General features: G+C 45.2%; 1 protein-coding gene and 1 long non-coding RNA gene across 21 annotated transcripts in view; one reads left to right on the top strand and one right to left on the bottom strand.

The window, feature by feature from the left end:
• The window catches only part of LOC139749212 (uncharacterized), a 251539-nt gene extending 246954 nt beyond the window's left edge, over nt 1-4585 (top strand). For both annotated transcript variants that reach the window (XR_011712925.1, XR_011712926.1), the window contains exon 5: nt 3446-4585. This is a non-coding gene — a long non-coding RNA (uncharacterized lncRNA). The remainder of the gene's footprint in view (nt 1-3445) is intronic.
• LOC139749210 (uncharacterized) overlaps nt 4576-23971 on the bottom strand; it is a 48000-nt gene continuing 28604 nt past the window's right edge. For 3 of the 19 annotated variants that reach the window (XM_071662899.1, XM_071662901.1, XM_071662900.1), the window contains exon 2: nt 4576-11845. In XM_071662899.1, coding sequence (XP_071519000.1) covers nt 10396-11845 — 1450 coding nt within the window. In that variant the 3' untranslated portion in view covers nt 4576-10395. The remainder of the gene's footprint in view (nt 11846-23971) is intronic. The other 16 variants (XR_011712919.1, XR_011712915.1, XR_011712920.1 and 13 more) reach the window with 16 other exon arrangements.

Here is a 23971-nt window from a genome sequence, read left to right as displayed (position 1 = left end):
GCGTGGAAGGTATGTTAATGGTGTGGAAGGTATAATAAGGGTGTAGGAGGTATAATATGGGTGTGGAAGGTATAATGAGGATGTGGAAGTTATAATTGGATGTGGAAGGCATATTGAGGGTGTGGGAGGTATGATGAGGATGTGGAAAGTATATTGAGGGCGTGGAAGGTATATTGAGGGTGTGGAAGGTATATTGAGGGTGTGGGTGGTATGATGAGGGTGTGGAACGTATATTGAGGGTGTGGAAGGTTTATTGAGTTTATGGGAGGTATATTGAGGGCGTGGAAGGTATATTGAAGGCGTGGAAGGTATATTGAGGGTGTGGAAGGTATATTCAGGGTGTGGACGATATATCAAGGGTGGGGAAGGTATATTGGGGCATGGAAGGTATACTGAGGTCATGAAAGGTATATTGAGGGCGTGGAAGGTATATTGAGGGCGTTGATGGTATATTGAAGGTGTGGAAGGTATATTGAGGGTGTGGAAGGTATATTCAGGGTGTGGACGGTATGTCAAGGGTGGGGAAGGTATATTGGGGCATGGAAGGTATACTGAGGTCATGAAAGGTATATTGAGGGTGTGGAAGATATGTTGAGGGTGTGGAAGGTGTATTGCAGGTGTGGAAAGTATATTGAGGGCGTGGAAGGTATATTGAGGGTGTGGAAGGTATATTGAGGGCGTGGAAGGTATATTGAGGGTGTGGAAGGTATATTGAATGCATGGAAGGTATATTGAGGTTGTGGGAGGTATGATGAGGGCGTGAAAGGTATACTGACGGCGTGGAATGTATATTGAGGGCGAGGAACGTGTATTGAGGGTTTGGAAGGTATATTGAGGGTGTGGAAGGTATATTGAAGGCGTGGAAGGTATATTGAGGGCGTGGAAGGTATATTGAGGGTGTGGAAGGTATATTGAGGGCGTGGAAGGTATATTACGATTCTGGAATTTATATTTAGTGTGTGAAAGGTATATTTAGGGAATGGGATGTATATTAAGGGTGTGGAAAGTATACTGAGGGTGTGAAAGGTATATTGAAGGTGTGGAGGGTGTATTGAGAGTGTGGAAGGTATGATGGGGGCCTGGAAGGTTTGATGGGGTCTGAAACGTATGAAGGGGGTCTGGAAGGTATATTGAAGTTGTGGAAGGTATGATGAGGCTTTGTAAGGTATGATGAATGTTTGGAAGGTATATTGAAGGTGTGGAAGGTATAGTCAGGGTGTAGACGGTATATCAAGGGCGGGGAAGGTATATTGAGGGCATGGAAGGTATATTGAGGGTGTGGAAGGTATATTGAGGGTGTGGAAGGTATATTGAAGGCGTGGAAGTTATATTGAGGGCGTGGAAGGTATATTGAGGGTGTGGAAGGTATATTGAGGGTGTGGAGGTATATTGAAGGCGTGGAAGGTATATTGAGGGCGTGGAAGTTATATTGAGGGTGTGGAAGGTATATTGAGGGCGTGGAAGGTATATTGAGGGTGTGGAAGGTATATTGAGGGCGTGGAAGGTATATTGAGGTTGTGGGAGGTATGATGAGGGCGTGAAAGATATACTGACAGCGTGGAATGTATATTGAGGGCGAGGAACGTGTATTGAGGGTTTGGAAGGTATATTGAGGGTGTGGAAGGTATATTGAAGGCGTGGAAGGTATATTGAGGGCGTGGAAGGTATATTGAGGGCGTGGAATGTATATTGAGGGCGTGGAAGGTATATTGAGGGTGTGGAAGGTATATTGAGGGCGTGGAAGGTATATTGAGGGTGTGGAAGATATATTGAAGGCGTGGAAGGTATTTTGAGGGCGTGGAAGGTATATTGAGGGTGTGGAAGGTATATTGAAGGCGTGGAAGGTATATTGAGGGTGTGGAAGGTATATTGAGGGCGTGGAAGGTATATTGAGGGTGTGGAAGATATATTGAAGGCGTGGAAGGTATTTTGAGGGCGTGGAAGGTATATTGAGGGTGTGGAAGGTATATTGAAGGCGTGGAAGGTATATTGAGGGTGAGGAAGGTTTATTGAGGTTGTGGGAAGTATATTGAGAGTGTGGATGGTATGATGGGGGTGTGGAATGTATATTGAGGGTTTGGAAGGTATGTCGAGGGTGTGGAAGGTATATCACCCTTTATCAAGGGTGGGGAAGGTATATTGAGGGCGTGGAAGGTATATTGAGGGTATGGAAGGTTTATTGAGGGTGGGGAAGGTATGATGAGGATGTGGAACGTATATTGAGGGTGGGGAAGGTATGATGAGGGTGTGGAAGGTATATTGAGGATGTGGATGGTATAATGAGGGCGTGGGGGTGGTATGATGAGGGTGTGGGAGGTATAACGATGACGTGGGAGGTATAATGTTGGTGTGGGAGGTATGATGAGGGCGTGGGAGGTATAATGAGGGCGTGGGAGGGTAATAGCAAGACCCCCCTACGGCTGCACACATGGTTCGATGTGGGACTAAATAAGGCTAAGCCACCAGGCCGCGCCCACGCCCCGCGCCCACGCCGCTGGGACCTTATAGAAGTTCGGATGCTGAGTTTCGTGGGAGATGAGAGGTCAAGGATTACAGGAGGCTGCGAGAGGTATAAGGTACGAGCGAGGGGCACTATCATACCATCGAGTATTATTATAGCAGGCGGGGCTGTCGAGAATTATAGCCGGGAAGGAGTCGAGTATTATGGGATATGGGGTCCCCGAGGGCTATATGGGGTGAGAGGTCGAGTGGGGTATGGGAGATCTGGTGATCGACTGTTATTAAAGACGAAAACGTCATGGCTTCCCAGAGGTGAGGCGCCGAGCAGTATTAGTAGATGAAGCATTAAGGGATGCTGTTGGGTCAAGCAGTTACGGTGCATGATGGTTAGGGATGCTGTAGGGTCGAGCAGTTACGGTACATGATGGTTAGGGATGCTGTAGGGTCGAGCAGTTACGGTACATGATGGTTAGGGATGCTGTAGGGTCGAGCAGTTATGGTGCATGATGGTTAGGGATGCTGTAGGGTCGAGCAGTTAACAGTGCATGATGGTTAAGTTAACTACACAGAGACGAGCGTTTGTAGAGCATGAAGGTTGTGAGGGATATAAAGTCGTGTATTATATAATATATGCAGATTAGATAGGGTTTCTGACCCCACTGTATAATCAGCTCTCTCTCTCTTTGACCTGAGGCAACGCAGGGGAAAGTTTCTATCCAAAATGATTAACCCCATTAACCCCAGAGAGAGAGAGGAGGTGGGTGGAGGTGGCGGTGTAGCAGCATATCCCTGTGATGTGTGCCCCCAGTATCAGGGGTGTTGGAGGTGAGAGGGATGGAGAGTTGGTTGTGGGAGCGATGGAGTGATGGAGTGTGTGTGTGTGGGAATGAATGGGGTAATAGAGTGAGAGGCTAAGACCCTGTTAATTGACCTAACATAGACCGAGGGATGACTTGTGTCACCAACTCAAGATTCATCATTTCAGAGACATCAGAGGGCCCCGTCTCGTGTCCCCAGAGGGCCCCGTCTCGTGACACCAGAGGGCCCCTTCCCGTGACACCAGAGGACCCCTTCCCGTGACACCAGAGGACCCCTTCTCGTGACACCAGAGGACCCCATCTCGTGCCATCAGTTCAGCACCATCATGAAGATACCCACGTCATCCGATGTAGGGGACCCTAGGAGTGTGAGCCCAGAGGTGGTGGAGCATCCCCACTTGTGGGTGGAGAGTGTGGAGTAAGTGTTCAGGGAGTCGCAGTAGCCACACAGAGCTGGCCAGGGTGCGACGTGGTGCCTGTAGGCAGGTAGGATGGAGGGGGTGATCACTCAGAACCAGAGGTCCGGCGTTGGGCTGTTGCACGGCTGTTGGGCAGAGCTGCAAGGGATGTTTTTTCTTACCATAGGTCGACTTTATTGTGTAGAAAAGTAGAACAAGGAAATAGTTTACTTCGTCGTGTGTGTTCATTATTTTCTGCTTTTCTATCTTGTCAGTTTTTCATTGTATAACCTGCATTCATTAGTTGTTTTTTTTCGTTCATTTAATCTTTTATCTTATTTTTTGATAGATTTATTCCTCTTTCTTGTATGTTTGTATAGTCATATGGCATTCCTAGTACCTTAATTTTTCACAAAATTCCTCTAAACTGTTCAGTCTCATTTTTCTTTTGCATACAGTTTATGAGAGGGTCTTGTCTCATAACCTTTTACTATTAGAAAAGTTCTGATCACATTATATGTATCCTGTTGGGAAGGTCGCCAGTTAGATGCAATCTGATGCCAGGAAGGTGGAAAAGTATTTCAATTAGGTTTGAGTGTGTGAGTGCAAGTATGAGTCAGTATTAAGATTGTATACAAGAGGTATTAGTGTGATTATAATGTGTGCTACAGGGAGAGAGTCTTTACCCTTGCAGTAGTGTGAATGCGTTCACCTAAGGTAGTAGGCAGTGAGCTTAGCACATGAAGAAAGGAATTGGTTGACCTCTGTTTCTTTAATTTCCATGAATCATGAGGACCAGCTGTGTATAATTTATTATTTTGATTCCATGGGTTAAAGTCCTCTTGTGTGTTTTAGATCTGATGCCATATAGTGTCCCTCAGGGTAAAAAACAAAACACATTTCTAAACATGTGTACTTTTATTTAAAGTTCCGGAAAGATCTGTAATTTTAAGGGAAGGAAATGAATGAATGAATGAATGAAGGGGAGAAACACACACGAGTTCTCATGACCTCATTAGTACATTACACATTTTTCTAAACTCAAAAAAGGAAACAATGTACACAAAGAGTGGAAGAGCAGCATCTTTCAATATGTCGGAGGTGGGGACATGGAGGAATGGAGAGGGAAGGCGCTGCACTTGGCCCTCTTTCAGCCCCAGCAATCGCAACTTCCTACAGCGGATGAGCACGTCCTTCCCGCCATCGACGGGAGGAGGAGAGGAATGTCCTATGACCATCGACGTGAAGGGAGGGGCGAGGATCGTCCCTTTGACCATCGATACAGTGACGGACTTTTTCTTTGAGATTCTTGTTCTGGCTAATGTGGTAGCAGCAGCTCGCCCCTTAACTGATGTGGTGGAAGCTCCCCTCACCTGATGTGGTGGCATCTCCCCCACAACTGATGGGGTGGAAGCTCCCCTCACCTGATGTGGTGGCATCTCCCCCACAACTGAAGTGGTGGATGCTCCCCTCACCTGATGTGGTGGCACCTCCCCCACAACTGATGTGGTGGCAGCCAGCCCTCCTCAACTGGTGGGATAGCAGCCACTCCCTTAACTGATATGGTGGAATCTCCCCCCACAACTGATATGGTGGCAGCATCCCCCTCAACTTATACAGTGATAGCTCCTCCACAACTGAATGTGGTAGCAGGCAGCCCCTTAAACTGATGTGGTGGCAGCCATCATCCCCCTTCAACTGATGTGGTGGCAAGCCAGCATCCCCCCTTCAACTGATGTGGAGGCAAGCCAGCATCCCCCCTCAACTGATGTGATAGCAGGCTCCCCACTCAACTCTCTCTCCTCCTTCTTCCTCTTCCCCCAAGAGTTATACATCCGTATCACAGCCTGACTAGTTCACACATTCATACTTCCTATGAAGAATAGCCTATGTACAAAAAAAAAAAAAAAGGAATACTACCGTTGTCACAGGAAAGGCAACAACGGCGACATATGTTATGCAAAGGGACCAACAACGAACACCCCAGCCAACTGGGACCACAGATGAAGATCTAAGCTAACTGGGACCACAGATGATGATCTCAGCTAACTGGGACCACAGATGATGATCTCAGCTAACTGGGACCACAGATGAAGACCTAAGCTAACTGGGACCACAGATGATGATCTAAGCTAACTGGGACCACAGATGAAGACCTAAGCTAACTGGGACCACAGATGATGATCTAAGCTAACTGGGACCACAGATGAAGACCTAAGCTAACTGGGACCACAGATGATGATCTCAGCTAACTGGGACCACAGATGATGATCTCAGCTAACTGGGACCACAGATGATGATCTCAGCTAACTGGGACCACAAATGATGATCTCAGCTAACTGGGACCACAGATGATGATCTCAGCTAACTGGGACCACAGATGATGATCTCAGCTGAGACCACAGATGAAGACCTCAGCTAACTGGGACCACAGATGAAGACCCCAGCTAACTGGGACCACAGATGAAGACCCCAGCTAACTGGGGCCACAGATGAAGACCCCAGCTAACTGGGGCCACAGATGAAGACCCTTGGCTAACTGGGACCACAGATGAAGACCTCGGCTAACTGGGACCACAGATGAAGACCTCAGCTAACTGGGACCACAGATGAAGACCTCAGCTAATTAGAGCCACAGCTAACGGGGACCACAGATGAAGACCTCAGCTAACTTGGGCCACAGATAACAGGGACTGCAATGAAGACCTCAGCTAACTGGGGGCCAAAGCTAACAGGAACCACAGTTCACAGCATCATATTGTAAACAACCATGCAGTACTTACAAACAAGTGTTTCTTTGGTTGTTGAATCTTTTACTTTTGATCGCCTTCTAATGTTTTGACCTCATTACTGTTCTACAACACTATCTATATCTATAAACCGAAAGCTATAGTATTCTATGCATCAGAATGCCGTATGTATTTTTTTTTTAATATATATACACTATATAATTGCTATATTACAAGAATGGAACTGTATTGATACACCATACAATCAACCTTTATTTTTCCTTCTCAACTTTCACAAACATAAACACATAATCATTTAGGACATAATTGGAAAGTTTCTGCAGTAAAGCTGAAACTAGAAATGAGGCAAAAATATTCTGCACCTTTAGCAAAAAAAAGAAAGCAGGCTTGATTATATATATATATATATATATATATATATATATATATATATTCTCTCCAAATTCCATGTGAATACATATTCACAACAAAGACTGAGAGGAAGAGACTCATTTCGTCTTAACATATACAACCTTTCTCTGTGGGGAGGTGCAAGTTGGAAGAAAAAAATAATAAAAAAATTAACTCGATTACAGGTCAAAGGTTATTCGTTAGTGGTTAAAAAACCACTGTGGTGGGTTGTATGGTCAACTGACCATTGTATAGCCTATGAATGGTAGGCGGTTCATTCAGTATCCTACCCCCTGGTACCTTTCCATCCCCTGATATCCCTACCTGGTACCTTCCCATCCCCTGGTATCCTACCCTAGTACCTCCCCATCCCCTGGTAATCCTACCCTAGTACCTTCCCATCCCCTGGTAATCCTACCCTAGTACCTTCCCATCCCCTTGTATCCCTACCCTAGTATCTTCCCATCCCCTGGTATCCCTACCTGGTACCTTCCCATCCCCTGGTATCCTACCCTAGTACCTTCCCATCCCCTTGTATCCCTACCTGGTACCTTCCCATCCCCTGGTATCCTACCCTAGTACCTTCCCTTCCCCTGGTATCCTACCCTGGTACCTTCACATTCTTAAAACCTTACTACCATCAGCTGACCTGACCAGTACCTCAAGGTCTCTTCCGGTCGATGACCAATACACGACTCGCGTCAGTTGGCCATGTCACGGAACCCTTTGAGCACGACTTTATGACCATAGAACACGACGGTCCGACCTTTGAGCACGACTTTACTTACCCTTTGGGTTTGAGGGTGACCTCTGACATGACATTTAGAGGGGTCAAGTTATAAGCCACACTACCATCATATGCCCAAGGGTCGTACCGTCACATGATCAAGAGTCGTACCGTCATGACCAAACGTCGTACCGTCAATGTTCAAGGGTCGTACCATCGTGTTCAAGGAGGCTACAACACACGACAACAATGAAGGATGAGATTATTGATCAAACGTCAAGCAAGTCGTATGGACGGTCGCTGACACACGAGTCAAACTTGATGCCAAAAGAACGAAGTCAAACCTCTGGCAAAGCCTGCCCCCTTCCCCTTACCTAGTCTCTCTCTCTCTCTCTCTCTCTCTCTCTCTCTCTCTCTCTCTCTCTCTCTCTCTCTCTCTCTCTCTCTCTCTCTCTTCTCTCTCCACCACCACCACTAACCAAACCAACGCCATCTGACAACGACTGAGTCTTGAATCTCCCATGAATAAAAAATGACCTCCCCCATCAACCCCTGGAACCTCAATGAAAAAAAAAATATATATATATAGACAGATAGATACATAATATACGTATATATAAAATACCTCTTTACCAACCACAGAAACACCACAAGAAGCTGAAGTCAGTTATATCAATTATCAGATACAGTGAACAAAAATTCAATAACCCAAGTTCGTGTGGAAAGAACAGACGAACGGATAGATAGATAGAACACGTCCATTCCCGTGGATAGAGACTTAAAAATTCATACACTACCCACCACGCGTACAACTAACCTATCGAGATTTATTTCAATTGATGCATCAACCCTTCTGAACACTGATTTCTTTCTCTTTTCACTGTATGTGTACAACAAATAACATGAATCACAGTGAATATACATCCACACATTCCGGCAAGAAACAGATGCGAACAGCACCTTCATCATTCACACATTAGCTGATCAAACGCGAGAAGCGTTCTCCATAACAGAAATTCTTGAATTAAATCTACAAACGACTTACAAAATGAAAAGCATTCTTAGTATCAAAGTTTTGGAAGAAGAAAAAAAGGGGGGAAAACTTTCTTTGTAATATGCAAAGCAAAAATGTAAACTAAACGAGATGAAGTAAGGAAGTAGAGGACACCAAACAGCATGTTAACTAATAAAGCAAGCAAGAGGTAAAATGAAACCACGCCATCTTCACAATAACAAAAAAAATTCAAAGAACTTGTTTCCAATCATAACCCCCTGACTAACGACAACACAGACACCTCCTGCTTGTATATAACACACAAACACACTTTACGACTCCCTGCTACTCGTAGCGAAAAGAAAAGTAAGATCTCCGCTGACCAACAGCAACTCACAAAAAAAAAAAGAAAAAGCCGTTGCGGCAAAGAATCGTCTGGACGTGGCGCGAAAACCTGGCCTACACAGCAGAGGGGGTCGTAGCAACAGCCCCAATGTGCTGAAAACATCGAATACCTCCTATTTCCCGAACATACCTCCTATTTCCCGAACTGCTCAAGAAATCCCAAAACGACCTGCCAACCCCGTGGATGCCAAGTTCAAAACCACGATTCTCGTGCAGTCGTGTGACTCTGCCGTACCTGATGGCAATGGGAAGCAGAATCTACGAGTCTGTAGAGTCCTTTTTGAGTACATCTTACGTCCGTCGCTACGACACAGCGGCCAAGGTAAGTTAAACAAGAGGATTGCTATCACCACATACACCTCACCGTAAGCAGGCGCTCTCCCTACTTCCTGTCTAGTGAAACATTAGTAACTAATATTCACCCACGTTTCTGGCACAATAAGGAATAGCTTTCCGATCGCAATCTACTTTCTAAATTAATTAAGAGTAATTATTTAAGACATGGACGACCGTTCAACTCTTGAATTTCCCAAGTGAATGTTCAGATTTTTCCATCATAATTCATTAGAATGAGAATTCCACAGAATTTATCAACCTTTGATTTCAAGCCTCAAAGGACAGTCATCTCATAAAACCAATACAGGATTATACTCCCTATGGTATGCTATGATCATATCAACACTTGGTTGTCACCTAAATCATTTCTCTACACCGTCATCTCCGTGACTCCTAAGAAACACGGTGGTCGTCTGCCTTGAAATGACTCATGCTAACACAACACCATCTCATCCCTCCCAGGAACATTACAGGTACAATTCTGGCACATATCTTTCAGGGGTACTGGTCCTCCTCAGCCTCCCTAACACACACACACACACACACACACACGGGATGCTTGTTAGAATTTGCACCTCCAGCCTCGATAAGTCACTTCCCAACGGGATAACATGTATTCCCTACACCAACGAGAACTTTTTCCATTCCGTGGTGTAATCGGGGCCCCACTGAACTCGTTATAGGCTTCAGGTGAAGCGGGGGTATCACACAACACGAAGAAGAACACGTCTTTCCCCGCAACACACAAATAGTAATAACAAATGTACGACCCCCTCAAGCAACATGGTAGAGGAACATCACGACAAAAGCACATACACCATCCAATATGTGGACCAACATATAAATATATACAGGGATGTTTGTTTCCTTCCTCATAATGTAAGAAAAAAATATATATAACTTCTCTGCACTTGCTTATATATATATATATATATATATATATATATATATATATATATATATATATATATATATATACCCCCAAACTATAAAAGGTTCATATTTGACAAAGCTTAATGTCTAGTAAGTGTACTAGGACGTCCCCGTTCAGTACGACCGTCCGTGGAAGCAATGGGCCAGCTGATCGTGCAGCTGATCACACACACACACACTGATTTCACACGATGAAGGAGGTGTAGTATCTAAAGGCAAGCGTTGCGAAGATGGACGCGATGGCAGAGAGGATTCGGTCGGCTGGTCTGTTGGTCACAGCCTGGTTGTTGTCGTCTTTCTCCTCCTCGGTCAGGTCCGCCCGACGGTAGGTCTCCGGGTTGGTTTCAGACAGCAACTTCGACTCGGAGTGAAACGACACGTCGACCTCCGGTTCGGTCGGAAATTCCGTCATGGGCTCTGTGGTGGGTTCCAGCGTGGTGGTGGTGGTAGGCGGTTCTGTTGTGGTGGTGGTCGTCGTGGGAGGCGGTGTGGTGGTGGTGGTGGTTGTTGTGGTGGTTGTGGTGGTGGTGGTGGTGGTTGTAGTCGTGAGCTCGTACAGAAGATCGGTAAACTCGGGGAGATCCACATCCGTGCCATTCTCTATGTCATAGTAACGCCTGTACACGGCGGCGACGCCTACCAGCGCTTCGTGTGTGTGGAGCGAGAAGATACTTCGGGCCTGGTCGGTGCCGTCAGCATAGTGCGAGGTCAGGGTGCCTGTATAGGGAGCCTCGTAATGCCTCACTGTCCCTTCCAGGTGCACTTCGACGCCCACGCCAGCAGGGAGGGTGTGAACCAGCGTGATGGTGTCCACACGCGCCAGGTTGTTGTTGATGCCCCACATGAGCGAGATCGGGGTATCCGGAGAAGGCATGGCGACTGGGGCGTCCTGGGGGCTTGTTATGGTGGCAATCAGTGCCGTTACCGTGCCCATGACGTTGCCCCAATACTGCCTTTCTCGCGCGTCGTACGTGACCAGCTGCGACACCTCGGCCTCCTCCTCGCCAGGGTTCTCGAGGGTGAGGGTCTTCAGCGTAATGTTGCTTTCGGCGATCTTCTGGCGCGAGACTTCAAAGGCGATGTTATTGAGGGAGTAGCTTTGGGGTTCCTCCTCCACCAATATATAAGCCTTCTCCGCCCGCCTGATTGTGTTGCCATGAAACATGATGGCCTTCCTTTCCCTAAGGCCCCGTCCCACATACCCCACCATAAGGGGGGAGCCCGGGCTGGAGTCAACTGGGGCCACCACCAGCATCATGTCCGGTGAGAGGATGGCGTTCTCAGGCTTGGCTGTGTACTTGTCCCAGGGTGTCAGGTGCAGCCGTGCGGATCCATTCAGCGAGATCAGGATGTCGAACCTATCCAGTTTGTGTATCTTCCTCAGGAAGGGCACCACGCAGATCCCATCATCCCCAAGCACACCGGGGATCTCCGTCCCCCTGCGCCTACCCCGACACCAGAAGGGGCCCTCGGGACTGTCCTCGCTGATGGGGACTGCGTGTTCCGGCACCTTCTCGGAGGGGCCAAGCCAGGCCAGCGTAGACGAAGTGACGGTGTTGGTTCCCCTCGAACGCCACAGCCGCACCCTGTCGGCTCCAATCAAGCACACGCCGCATGCGGCGACCAACGCAATCCTGCAAAGAAAGTAATAAGTCAAATTCAAGCTTCGTTAATGACGTGTACACACACACACACACACACACACACACACACACACACACACACACACAGGGCAGTACAAGTGTAAAAACTCTCTCCCCATACAACACACGACGTAATCCCACATAGTGAATGACACACAACGTTAGAGAGTAGTTGATGCAGTACGTCAGCGGAGGAGCGGCACTGAGCATCAGGATGGATGATAGGCATCACAAAAATTTACGGTACGTGTGTGTGACCTAAACCTGAATACCCTGAGTGTGTCTCCCTTATTTAAAGAGGCACACAGACCAGCCGGAGTGGTAGAAAAAAAAAAGGTAACAATGGTGGCCTAAAATTGGAAGGTCTAGGTAACAACGAGGAATTAAAAACACTCCAATTACCTTTTTAAAGTTACCTTTATAAAGATTTCGGGGGGGGGAGGGGGAATCTTCGTACGACAAAATACGAAATGGACTAGCTGGTTGCGATAAGGACAGATACACTAGATTTCTAAGAGAGCCAGTGAGTGTAGGAATGGGTCCAGAGACTAAAAGGACAATACTGGAAACTTTTTTTAAAAATGATACGAAGAAATATTTCCGTAGATGATGAAATTGACGGATCGAATTCACCAAGCGGGAATGTATGCGAAATGTGTGAAAAGAGACTTGACCGATATGGTATCTTGTGTGCTTACTTCCTCCCACCTTCGAATCCCTGCCATATGAACATCCTTGGGTCACAAGATGAGACCTTTGTGTTCATCCACCCCTAGTGGATTGGTCGGTAAAACTGGGTAGCTGGCTCAGGTATATATATATATATATATATATATATATATATATATATATATATTAATGGGACAGCCTTGATTAGGGCCTTAGCTGCCCCTGTACCGTCTGAGGTAGCATAAAAAAAAAATAAATCTCCACACCAAGATCGTTGTGCATCCACGCCTCCTCTCTCTCTCTCTCTCTCTCTCTCTCTCTCTCTCTCTCTCTCTCTCCACGTCCTCTCCTTCGCTAACCACCTGACGGAAAGGCAGCAGACCGCCACTGAGCGAGGGAGGAGGGGAGAGAGAGAGAGAGAGAGAGAGAGAGAGAGAGACGCACCCCACATCACCCCCGTCGACGCCTACCACAGGGAGCGGAACCGTGATGGGGCGGCGCCCAGCGATGCGCCTCACGTGTGTGTTGCACTCAACACGACGGAGGGAACCCCCAGGAGACGGACGCTCAAAATGCACTCAGGCGCCCGTCTCCGTTTACACCCAAAGTTGTCGAGTCTTGTATCTGCTGCAGACAGGCCCAGGCCACCCGTGGGGGACCGCCCCATAACAATACCTGCAGTAGGGATGCTGAGAGTAGGGAAGGACGTCGCGGCTCTCTCTCTCTCTCTCTCTCTCTCTCTCTCTCTCTCTCTCTCTAAAACCATTTCTAAAGCCACAAATATAGGGTACTTGGGGGTACGTGAGAGAAGGACAGGTAAGGACACGCAACAGAAAGGACTGGTAACAGAAAAAAATGATAGGTAACAGAAAAAGGACAGGTAACAGAAAGACGGACAGGTAACAGAAGACCTGGTGGCATTACGAACGCGATACTCAACCAACGGAATCGATTGATGCTTCCCTCTACGCGTCAGGAACCACTGAAGATCCGCCACACTCATCAAGACCTGAACTGACGTCAACATCAATCATCATGTGCCAACATCAACATTGTCATCAGGTGTGGGGGGTGAGGGGAGTGAGGAGGCCCTACCATGAGGTCAGTGGGTGGGTGTGAGGGAGGGATACAGATCCGGTAAGGTGATATCAGGTGTGTGTGTGCGTGTGTGTTATAGATCCGCCTCCGTCACGCGTCACCCTGGACGACGACGACCTTCGCTGTGACGCCTACGGTAACGCCCCCCACAGAACGCAAGGTCTCGGGAGCGGGGAAACGAAGGGATGGGGGTAGGCGGCGGAGAAGACCGAAGTGGGGGGGACTAGAAGAAATAGAAAACGAAAACCGAAGTGGGAGGGGGGGGGGGGTAGGAGAAAGAGAAAACGATCACCGAAGTGAGGGGGGAGTAGGAGAAATAGAAAACGAAGACCGAAGTGGGGAGGAGGAGTAAGCGAAATACAAAACGAAGGAGAGAGAGAGAGAGAGGGGGAGAAGGGGGAGTTTGAAAACGTACAGATAAGACGAGGTGCTTACGTCACAGGCGTTCTGGGTCATGTATAGGCAGGCTGGCCAGTGTCATGCATGGCCTCCATAGCTAAAGTAACGCATTTATTAACTTCGCCGTCGTCTAAATTAAACGAAGTCACCTCCATTCACTGTCTTTATTCATGAATAACATTCATAAAGCGCAAAAAAAAATGTGATGCGAGCGATCTTAGGTATTTGCTGACAAAGTCAACCAAAAAATTAAATACAGCTCACAGTCGACACACACACACACACACACACACACACACACAACACACACACACACACACAAACACACACACACACACACGTATATATATATATCTTTTCTTTCTTTCAAACTATTCGCCATTTCCCGCGTTAGCGAGGTAGCGTTAAGAACAGAGGACTGGGTCTCTGAGGGAATATCCTCACCTGGCATATATATATATATATATATATATATATATATATATATATATATATATATATATATATATATACATATATATAGATAGATAGATAGATAGATATGGCCTGTGGGAGAATTGGAAGGTCGGGAGCACAAGCGCCTGTCGTAAATATGTTACAACGGTCAAAACAAATCATGCTGTTTACAAATCCTGCCTACCACACAGCAATCCAATCTAAACAAGTCTTTTACTAATATACATATTACAAGTCCGTGGGAGCTTCGTAAACACTAAATATGATACGGGTACTGATCAGCAAGTCAAAAAAAAAAAAAAAACGTTAAATGAAGCAATCGACCAACCAATATGGCAGTCTATTATTTACTAAAAGTGTAAATCATGACGCTGTAAATCTTGTCTTGTGTCATTCTCGTAATGTCGTTAAGACGGTCCTTAAGGTTCTTGTAAATCGTAAGTGTTATTGGTGTAAGAGATGAGATAAATTTACAGTCCTTAAGGGAATTCTTCTTGTGTGTTGTGTGTAAATTCCCTTTTCTATCCGTTATATCTTTCAGCCTTCCACCTCTCTCTCTCTCTCTCTCTCTCTCTCTCTCTCTCTCTCTCTCTCTCTCTCTCTCTCTCTCTCTCTCAGGCAGTCTAACTAGACTAAGAACCAAACTGTTCTCAACCGCACAACTTTGGTGTATGTTCAACTGTTATTTACGAGTTGTGTTCTTGTCACTTTCTGACGGGAGAAAACCAGTTGGTCTTTTAAGGGGTGGGTGAGAGTGTGTGTGGTGGGGGGGGGGGGGGATAAGGGTCACCAAGAACCTACAAGATCCACCAAGGGCCAACAGGATCCACCAACGATCCACGCGATCCACCAATGACTTGGACAACACACACACACACACTACGAACCCACCCGTCTACCAGCCTGACTCATATATAAATATATATCCACCCAGCCTCCATGAAAGACAAGAGGCGGTGTGTAAACTTTTACAGTGCTGTTATATTACATGGTAAAGGTAGCGCCTACTGTGGTTCGTGGTGGTGGTGGGCAGGAGGGAGCAGCGAGGCAGGTCGTACAAGGGGGGAAGGGGGGGACGAGAACGAACTCGACCACCTACTCCTAGTTTACAACCATCACAGGACCAATTTCTGAGAAAAAGACTTCCAGATGTTATCCAAAATCTCTTTTCAGTCTCTCCTCTGCTGCCAAAGGCTTGCGCTACAGCCAGCAGCAACAGGATAATGTGAACTTATTATGATGGAGTGGGAAGTTATTATTCGCCGATAATGACTTTTTTAAAACACTCTCGTGGTATAATCTCGACCAGGAGTAGTCCGGTAACACCTACCAATCCTTTGTTATCTGCTTGAAAAAAAATAATAATGAACGACCACGATCATCAGAAACACGACCAGCCATTGTCCACCACCACCACAAGAATCACCACCTAAAAAAAACACCAGCAAAGAACAGATGCACCACTACCCTCACCAGCCACCACCACCACCACAACCAAACCAGTAACCGTGGTCTTCACCACCACACCAGACAACCTAGCCAACGACCCGCCAACACAAAGATCCGAGGCAACCTCCTGGCTACCACCTTCATGCTCTTCTCCTCAATTATCATACGTTAGGATCGTAAACTCCTCCCCCTACCCCCGGCCCCTCCACACACTTATCCCCCTTCCCCCCTCCGCCCCAGCATGTAGCTTGGCGAAGAGGACGCCGTGAACACTCCTCTGGCTTAGCCTAGTCAAGGTAGCGTGGGTTCGATGCCTAGCAGCCGTGATTCAACACTCCTCCGACTAGCTATGACAGCAGCGTGGATTCGATGCCTATCTCCCACCACACGTCTCATTTACTGTGTCTAGGATTACACCAGATGACCAATCATAGGTCACCACCGACTCGTACTTAACCAGTAGCGTTTAAGCGAACGATGAAATCAACCAAGGCAGTGAGAAACCGACAATAATCACCAGTTTGGCATAATCAGATGCGTGCCTAGAACAGGGATCACGGCGGAGTACTGTCAATAAACATTAACTGTCCCACAATATCGACTTTAACTTCCTCTTTTTTTTACAGAGATTTCGTGCGTTTCCCCGAACGCTACGATCTCTCTCGTTAACGAGAAATGTAGCGACGATTGTTTCCAATTATATTGTTTAAATTAAGCAAAAGCCTTATCATTTACTCCCTCCCCCACACCTCCCAGCCCCATACACACACTCTCGCCTGTAATATTCAAGGTTACACGAAGCAACAGAAAGAGACAGACAAATTCACGCCAATAGATCACTTTAAATTAGAAATCTGAACATCCCTCGCTTACGACGTAAGAAACTAAGGCCTCACCACGCTCAACATCAGACTGGCCTACAATCGTTTGTAAGCCATACCCACACACGGACGAGAGCGAAACCGTCTCCCTACAATATAGCAAGACGTAAAGTGTATCTAAAGTCTCCATGCTCCTTAACGAGGCAGTAGAGATGAAAAAAATATATGTATATATGGTATATATAGATTCACATGGAGGCAATAATGATACGAGTCGACGTATATACAAGGAACATCACAACATACCGACGCGCAAGCGTGCAACTCCTCCATCACAAGCCTTACCAAATCCTCCGACACGACTCACCCACCCACTTCACCTAGCCCTCCCTCCTCCTCCTCCTCCTCCTCCTCTCCAGCCATCTTCCCTATATAGCCCGCCGGACGCAACACATGAATGCATCTTGCATGCGCATGCGCGAGGATCAACGTTCACCTTGAAACTGCGCAGTTTAACCTCTTCTTCCCTGGCTCCTCCCCCCGAACTCAGCGTCTTAACGGCTAACAGTCACCCCGGGTACTCAGTAACCTCTCTATCCACCTTCGTACCTTGTGATCCATCACCTATCATGATCTATTCATGAAGTTTATAACTTCTCCGCGCTTTTAAATTTACGTTATCTGTCTATCCCTCGAGTTTACTGGGTCCCATACAAGAACAGGCGTAAGGGCGGCATCAATATGGCTGGATTTAAGACTAGGATACCAAAAGTGGAGGGGAATATGAAGGACGTTTTGAGGATGTTCATAAAATATGTATGATGTTTTACTAAGGGTAAAGGATACACTTGAGCATCATATTCCATAACGTAACACGTTGACAGACTCTAGACTGACAGATGATTAACAATGCTGTCAGATTTTTAAGACGCGTCAATAAGGGTGTTAAAGTCAGCAGATAATTTACATGGAACGCTGTTATTCACAGTATTATACAACCAGCCAACAAGTGGTTATACAGAACAGAGGCATCACAAAGTCTTGTCGATATATTTTTTTCTTCTTTCTCTTGAGAATAAACATTTGAATATTAAGTAATGAATATTTCATTTAATTCCTCAACATTAAAAGAAGTCCATGGGTCACATTCGCTCATGTGGAGTTCGATGCTGGGTGATAAACAGTGAAAGCAACGAATGATTTCAGATTAATATTTAGACTTACTGTTATGGATGATGACATTAGTGTGTATACGTGGATAGAGATGGATGATAACAGCGGTGGATGATGATACTGGAGTGGTCTTATGAAGTGATGGAGTGAAACTAATGGATGATGACAGCGATGGCTGATACATGTGATGGATGATGTTAGCGGCATATATATATATATATATATATATATATATATATATATATATATATATATATATATATATATATACCAATAAGGTGAATTGGTTACTGTGAGTTCGGTGACGATTTTTGACTAAAAAAAATATATTTATATCTGATACCAACGCTCAAAGTTAACTATACATATATAAATATTTTCCACTTGCAGGAATGAAAGCTTCAGAATTACTGTAAAAATATTTCAGTCATTAATGTATTCAAGGAACCAAAACGGATAAGGTCCCCATTCGATATGCCTCTTAATTGTTACAACCTTAACCAAAAAAAAAATTAAAAACGGGGCGAATTCTCCGGTAATACAAATTATAACAGCTTACACCGCAAAAGACGACGAAATGGAAAAAAGAAAATGGTCCCATTCACCCCCACCATAATTCCAACGAAATACACGGCGACTGGAAGTTATAGAACACATAATAATATCGCAATTGGACAAGTGCTCATTGATACAGATGTAACGACCACCTTCCCTCTAACGGCGAGTTATGATCGGTCCTATTAACTGACTCCTGTTATTTATGCCGAAGTTACGAGTGGTCATTGCAATAAGAAACTACTGTATACCACACGAATATATATATATATATATATATATATATATATATATATATATATATATATATATATATATATATCCTACAAGCATAAATACATCCTGTTATTACTAATAGGCATCTCGACGGGCAAGTGACGACACCAATTAGGATATTATTCCTTACATAAGTTGACCTAGTAAAGCATCACCAAGTTTACCCAGCAAACAGATTCGTATGGCATCTGGCCTTAGGGAAGTAATTCCTTCTTAAACTGTTGTACTTTAATGCTGGCAGTCAAAACTGTACCATTTAAAACGAGTGCGATCGAGAATGGAGACTAGTATGTGTGATGTTGCCATATCGCTAACCATACAACCAAACCTAAATTATTTTTCTTTTTTTATGCAGTAATATGCGTCCCACTCATATGATAATATTAGCATACTACAACTTTCACCCAGCCCTGGCTAAACTAAGCTTAATTAACCGTCCCATCTTATTCTAACAAGGGTCTCGTAAACTTCTCTCAACAGTCGGGTGTAATCGCACTTTGATCTCGCGAAAATAAAAATAAAGACACAGATGCGAGCGGCGGGCGGCCGCTCGTAGCACGGCGCACACGTGCACGTGATGGGGCCCCCGGTTAATGAGCAAACACGCTGCCAGGCGTGTTATCCGGGGCCCTACACACACTGCTACACCGGTTGGCTCTTCCTTACGTCCATGCGAACACCAGCATTCAGGGCTCAATTGTTATACAAGTCGTACTTTTTAATATATATATATATATATATATATATATATATATATATATATATATATATATATATATATATATATATATATGACTGTCAAAGAGAATATTTATAGCTAGGAGGATTAATCTGACCTACTTTAGAATTATAAACAGCCCCTGAGGATGGAAGAGGATCTGTGTTACATTTCATACTCTCTCTCTCTCTCTCTCTCTCTCTCTCTCTCTCTCTCTCTCTCTCTCTCTCTCTCTCTCTCTCTCTCTCCACGATTAAGAGAGGAGACGCCAGGTGCCCCAGTGGTGCCAGCTGCACTAGCAGCCTGATGCCACCACTTCCTTCATCAGCGCTGCCAATCTCCCCTCCCTACATACCTCTCCCCCTCCCGGCCACTACCTCGCGCTAACCCCTCCCTCCCTCCCTTACGACCAGCTGAGGGCCAGGTGGTGCAGCAGGCTGGTGTCACTTCCCTCATTAGCGGCACACATGGCTCCGAGCTCCGGCCCTTTAAACAGCGTTAGTATCCTCCTCTCGCGAGAGGAAGAAAAAAAATCTTTCAACCGATGATCAGTCGTCTGGCTCGTCGCCCAGGGCGACCAGGCCTACGGATCACCACCAGACGCAACCCCACCACAGCACTTGAAGGAAATAACATTGACGATACACTGACCTTCGTCTCTTCGATGTATATCAACTGAGTCTTATATTTCGTGTGTCTCCCCTGATGATGTGATTATTACACGAAAGTGCACTTGGGAACTTATCGTGTTTCATTTATATATATATATATATATATATATATATATATATATATATATATATATATATATATATATATTCGATTATCAGTAATTACTTATTTCTGATTACCTGTTTGCCCTGTAGAGGGCATCTTACATGTAATTTATAAATTCACTCTCATCTCTGGTCTCAGGTCACTCATCCAACCATGACCTCCACCTTACGTGGTGGCAGGTCACACCATATTGTCCTCACCTGACCAGTTACTAATACCCAGAAGAATGGGGCTTGGTGTCCCCCTCACCACCCCTACACCACAGATTACCCCAACCTCAAATCCAACGACACGAGAGTGTGGTCAGAGCTTTGCGACATTCGACCTTAAACAAGGTTACAGCAATGTGTGACGTCTCGTGTTTCCCTTTATGAACAGCTTCTTCTCTTCCTCCCATACCGCCGCCTGCCTTCGTGACCCCGACCTCTATATACATACCCAACCAGGTGGCTGGTCGAGCTGTCAACTTGGCCTGCACACACACACACACCACTTGCAAATCCAGCGCCCTGACGTTTACTGCGTGTCGAGCAGCCTCCTCGTGGTCAAGTCACAGTCCTGTTGGTTCCTGACGCCGTGAATTTCCTACCACAATCCAACACTTGTACCCTCACCATGCCCCTGGCCTCCGCGACACCACCCCTCACCTCATACGTGTATGAAGCACTGTTGTTGGGGTTGTTACATGTTTCTGTATCCCTCTCTCCGTGAAGTCTAGGGTGTGACAGACATTCGTAAAGGCTCAGGGGACCAAGCCTAAATGGTATACAACGTATCTATTACCAGAAGCATAGAAAAAAAAAAAAGAAAACGTTCGTTCTACTGTAATCGTTGTTTGAGGACACGCCAGATGTAGCCTAGTTTGGAGCCATGTATAGCCTAATGCGTGCTTCTGTCACTTAACAAAATCTCAGACTGTAGTGTTACACAAACGCTGGCTTCTGTTTTTGTGAGTAAATAGTTTGTTGGTTATTTGGGTTTCAGGCATATCGACTGCCATGACGTCAACGCCAACTTATAACTAAAGAACCGAAAAATCCTGAACACCTTCTTCATCAAAGAGCTACAGGTAATCAACAGTCCTTAAAATCTATTAGAACACTAATTTCACTAACAACTACGCCATACTTGCTGATGTACATACACCCATAAACTAAGAAATTACCTTTTCCACAAGTGTGTAATATATACACGAGAACCACGAACATTCTTAAATAAACCTCGTTTTCAGTCCTGCATAAATCGTCTTAATATATTTTTTTTTTGTTTAATGTAATAATATTACAACTGCAGTGTCGACTAAGAATTTGATGGCTAATCCCTTTCGTTCAAAGTTAACCACACGTCTCCATTTGAAACTGAATGTTGGCTCACATAATACATTTGACTTAATCGATTCATTACATATATATATATATATATATATATATATATATATATATATATATATATATATATATATATGTGTGTGTGTGTGTGTGTGTGTGTGTGTGTGTGTGTGCTGTTAGAAAGAAAGCGTTTGTACTGTTACAAATGTTTTTCCTTAAAAAAAAATTAAAAATGCCTGTCATCGATCATACGAACAGACAGACGTCCATGCATATTTCGCCCAAGCTGTCGCGTGTTGCTGATCACTGTTTATGCTGGCGAGATTTATGGAACAAAAGTGTCAGCAACGCTCACCAGCTCTGTCCTGACACCGTTCCTTACCTGCTGACAACAGACAGCTTGAGCGTCAAGACTCGAAGAGGGGAAGGCCATGTTTTTGTCCTGCACAACAACGCCATGCAAACTTGACCAGCTCGCTGCCACACCAGCAGAGAACAAAACCAAGAAAGCACTTCGGCGCGAGGAGTGACCCCAAGAAACGCAAGCATTTCAACGCTAATTGGACGAGAATGACGGCAAATTGAAGCTGAACGTATGAGAATGCCCCGCCACTATTAAGGCTAACTGGGGAAGAAAGGGAGCCACCACACTGACGTGGATTGGAGGAGAAACGCCAGATTTCTCATGGTAAACAGGCTACAAAATACGCATTTCCACGTTCAGCAAATGAGTCTGTGTATGTATATATATATATATATATATATATATATATATATATATATATATATATATATATATATATATAGGGCATTCTAGCCTAGAATTATTACAAGCACTCTTTGACATGAAAATACCAGAGAGAGACACGGGACGTCAAAACGAAGCTTCTTCATAAAAAGAGAAGGGTATGACCTCCACCACGAGCAATTCCCATAAAGAGGTAAGCACAGTCATGCTGACGAGGGAAATGCAAGCTGCACCAACCGGCGTTTAAATAGCGCAAGTAACGCTAGCAGATTGATGTGTGTGTGTGTGTGTGTGTGTGTGTGTGCGACGCACGTCCTCGCGTTGCCAATGACTGGCCGAGAAGACACAAATGCATCATGGCGCCAATTTGGAAGATGCCAAACGCATTGTCCTTTGACGAGACACAACTCATCCACAACAGCAATGACGCACGCACGGAGGTTTTTAAGCAATGGAAAACGTGCCGAACGAACTTTTAAAATGTCGCGCGCTACAACAAACGTCTCCTTAAAACCGTTATGACGAAAGTGTGTCAACTGTGAATAACGCCAGTCCGACTTCAGATGTTTCGTGATTATGTAATTGATATCTTGGTTTCTGGGTACAAAAAAATAAAAAGCGGGAAGACATTACTACAATGTAACCCATTTTCAGCAAAAGAATATAATATATATATATATATATATATATATATATATATATATATATATATATATATATATACATAATTTTACCACCCACAGGTGAAGAGAAAAACGAGCTTGGGAAGCATTTTCAACAAGTTGAGAACAAAGCCAGAGAGAGAGAGAGAGAGAGAGAGAGAGAGAGAGAGAGAGAGAGAGAGCAGCGTATAATTACACATCTTTTTGATTCCCTACTTGCACCCCTATACAAGGAGCGAGTTCAATACACTCGTACATATTGTCGTACCTCAACTTCCGTGTGCTGTCCACTTTCACAACCTCATGAACTCGGTGTATTCCATTCATCCACAACTACTGCACTGTTCAAAGCACTTCCTCGCATCTTTTCTAGCAAGGTTTCTTGCTTATTTTCACATTATGTCCTCTAGTTGTTCTCTCTCTCTCTCTCTCTCTCTCTCTCTCTCTCTCTCTCTCTCTCTCTCTCTCTCTCTCTCTCTCTCTCTCGAGTAACCGTTCATTGTGTACGTCATCAAGATGGTTTAAGAATTTATGACTATGATTAGATCATCCTTGACTCTTTTCTCTTCCATGGGGAGCAAAATGATGGCCTCTAACAGTGTGTGTGTGTGTGTGTGTGTGTGTGTGTGTGTGTGTGTGTGTGCGCGTCTACTGCCAATAATACCGTTATAAATCCGCCATTTTCTACACGCGTCCGGCAGAGTTTGATAACGCCATGGAAACTCCTCCTCCTCCTCCTCCTCCCCCCCACATCCCCAAGCAATGACCAACTTCCTCTGCTCATCACACGGGGAGTCTGCTGCCGCTAATGACAGGCCAGAGACCTGCCACTCACTGAATGGCCCGGGCGCCAGTAAACACAGCCCATCATCCCTCATGAATGAGTCAACGTGGAGTATACAGCCTATTCTTCATCATGAATTAACCCCCCGTGATGAGTAAGGCCATCGTGTCTCTTGAATAATCTCATTTATGATGATGAAATTAT

This window comes from Panulirus ornatus, chromosome 6 (genome assembly GCF_036320965.1).
Source record: "Panulirus ornatus isolate Po-2019 chromosome 6, ASM3632096v1, whole genome shotgun sequence".
Taxonomy (NCBI): Eukaryota; Metazoa; Arthropoda; class Malacostraca; order Decapoda; family Palinuridae; genus Panulirus; species Panulirus ornatus.
This window is presented reverse-complemented; position numbering and strand designations above follow the sequence as displayed.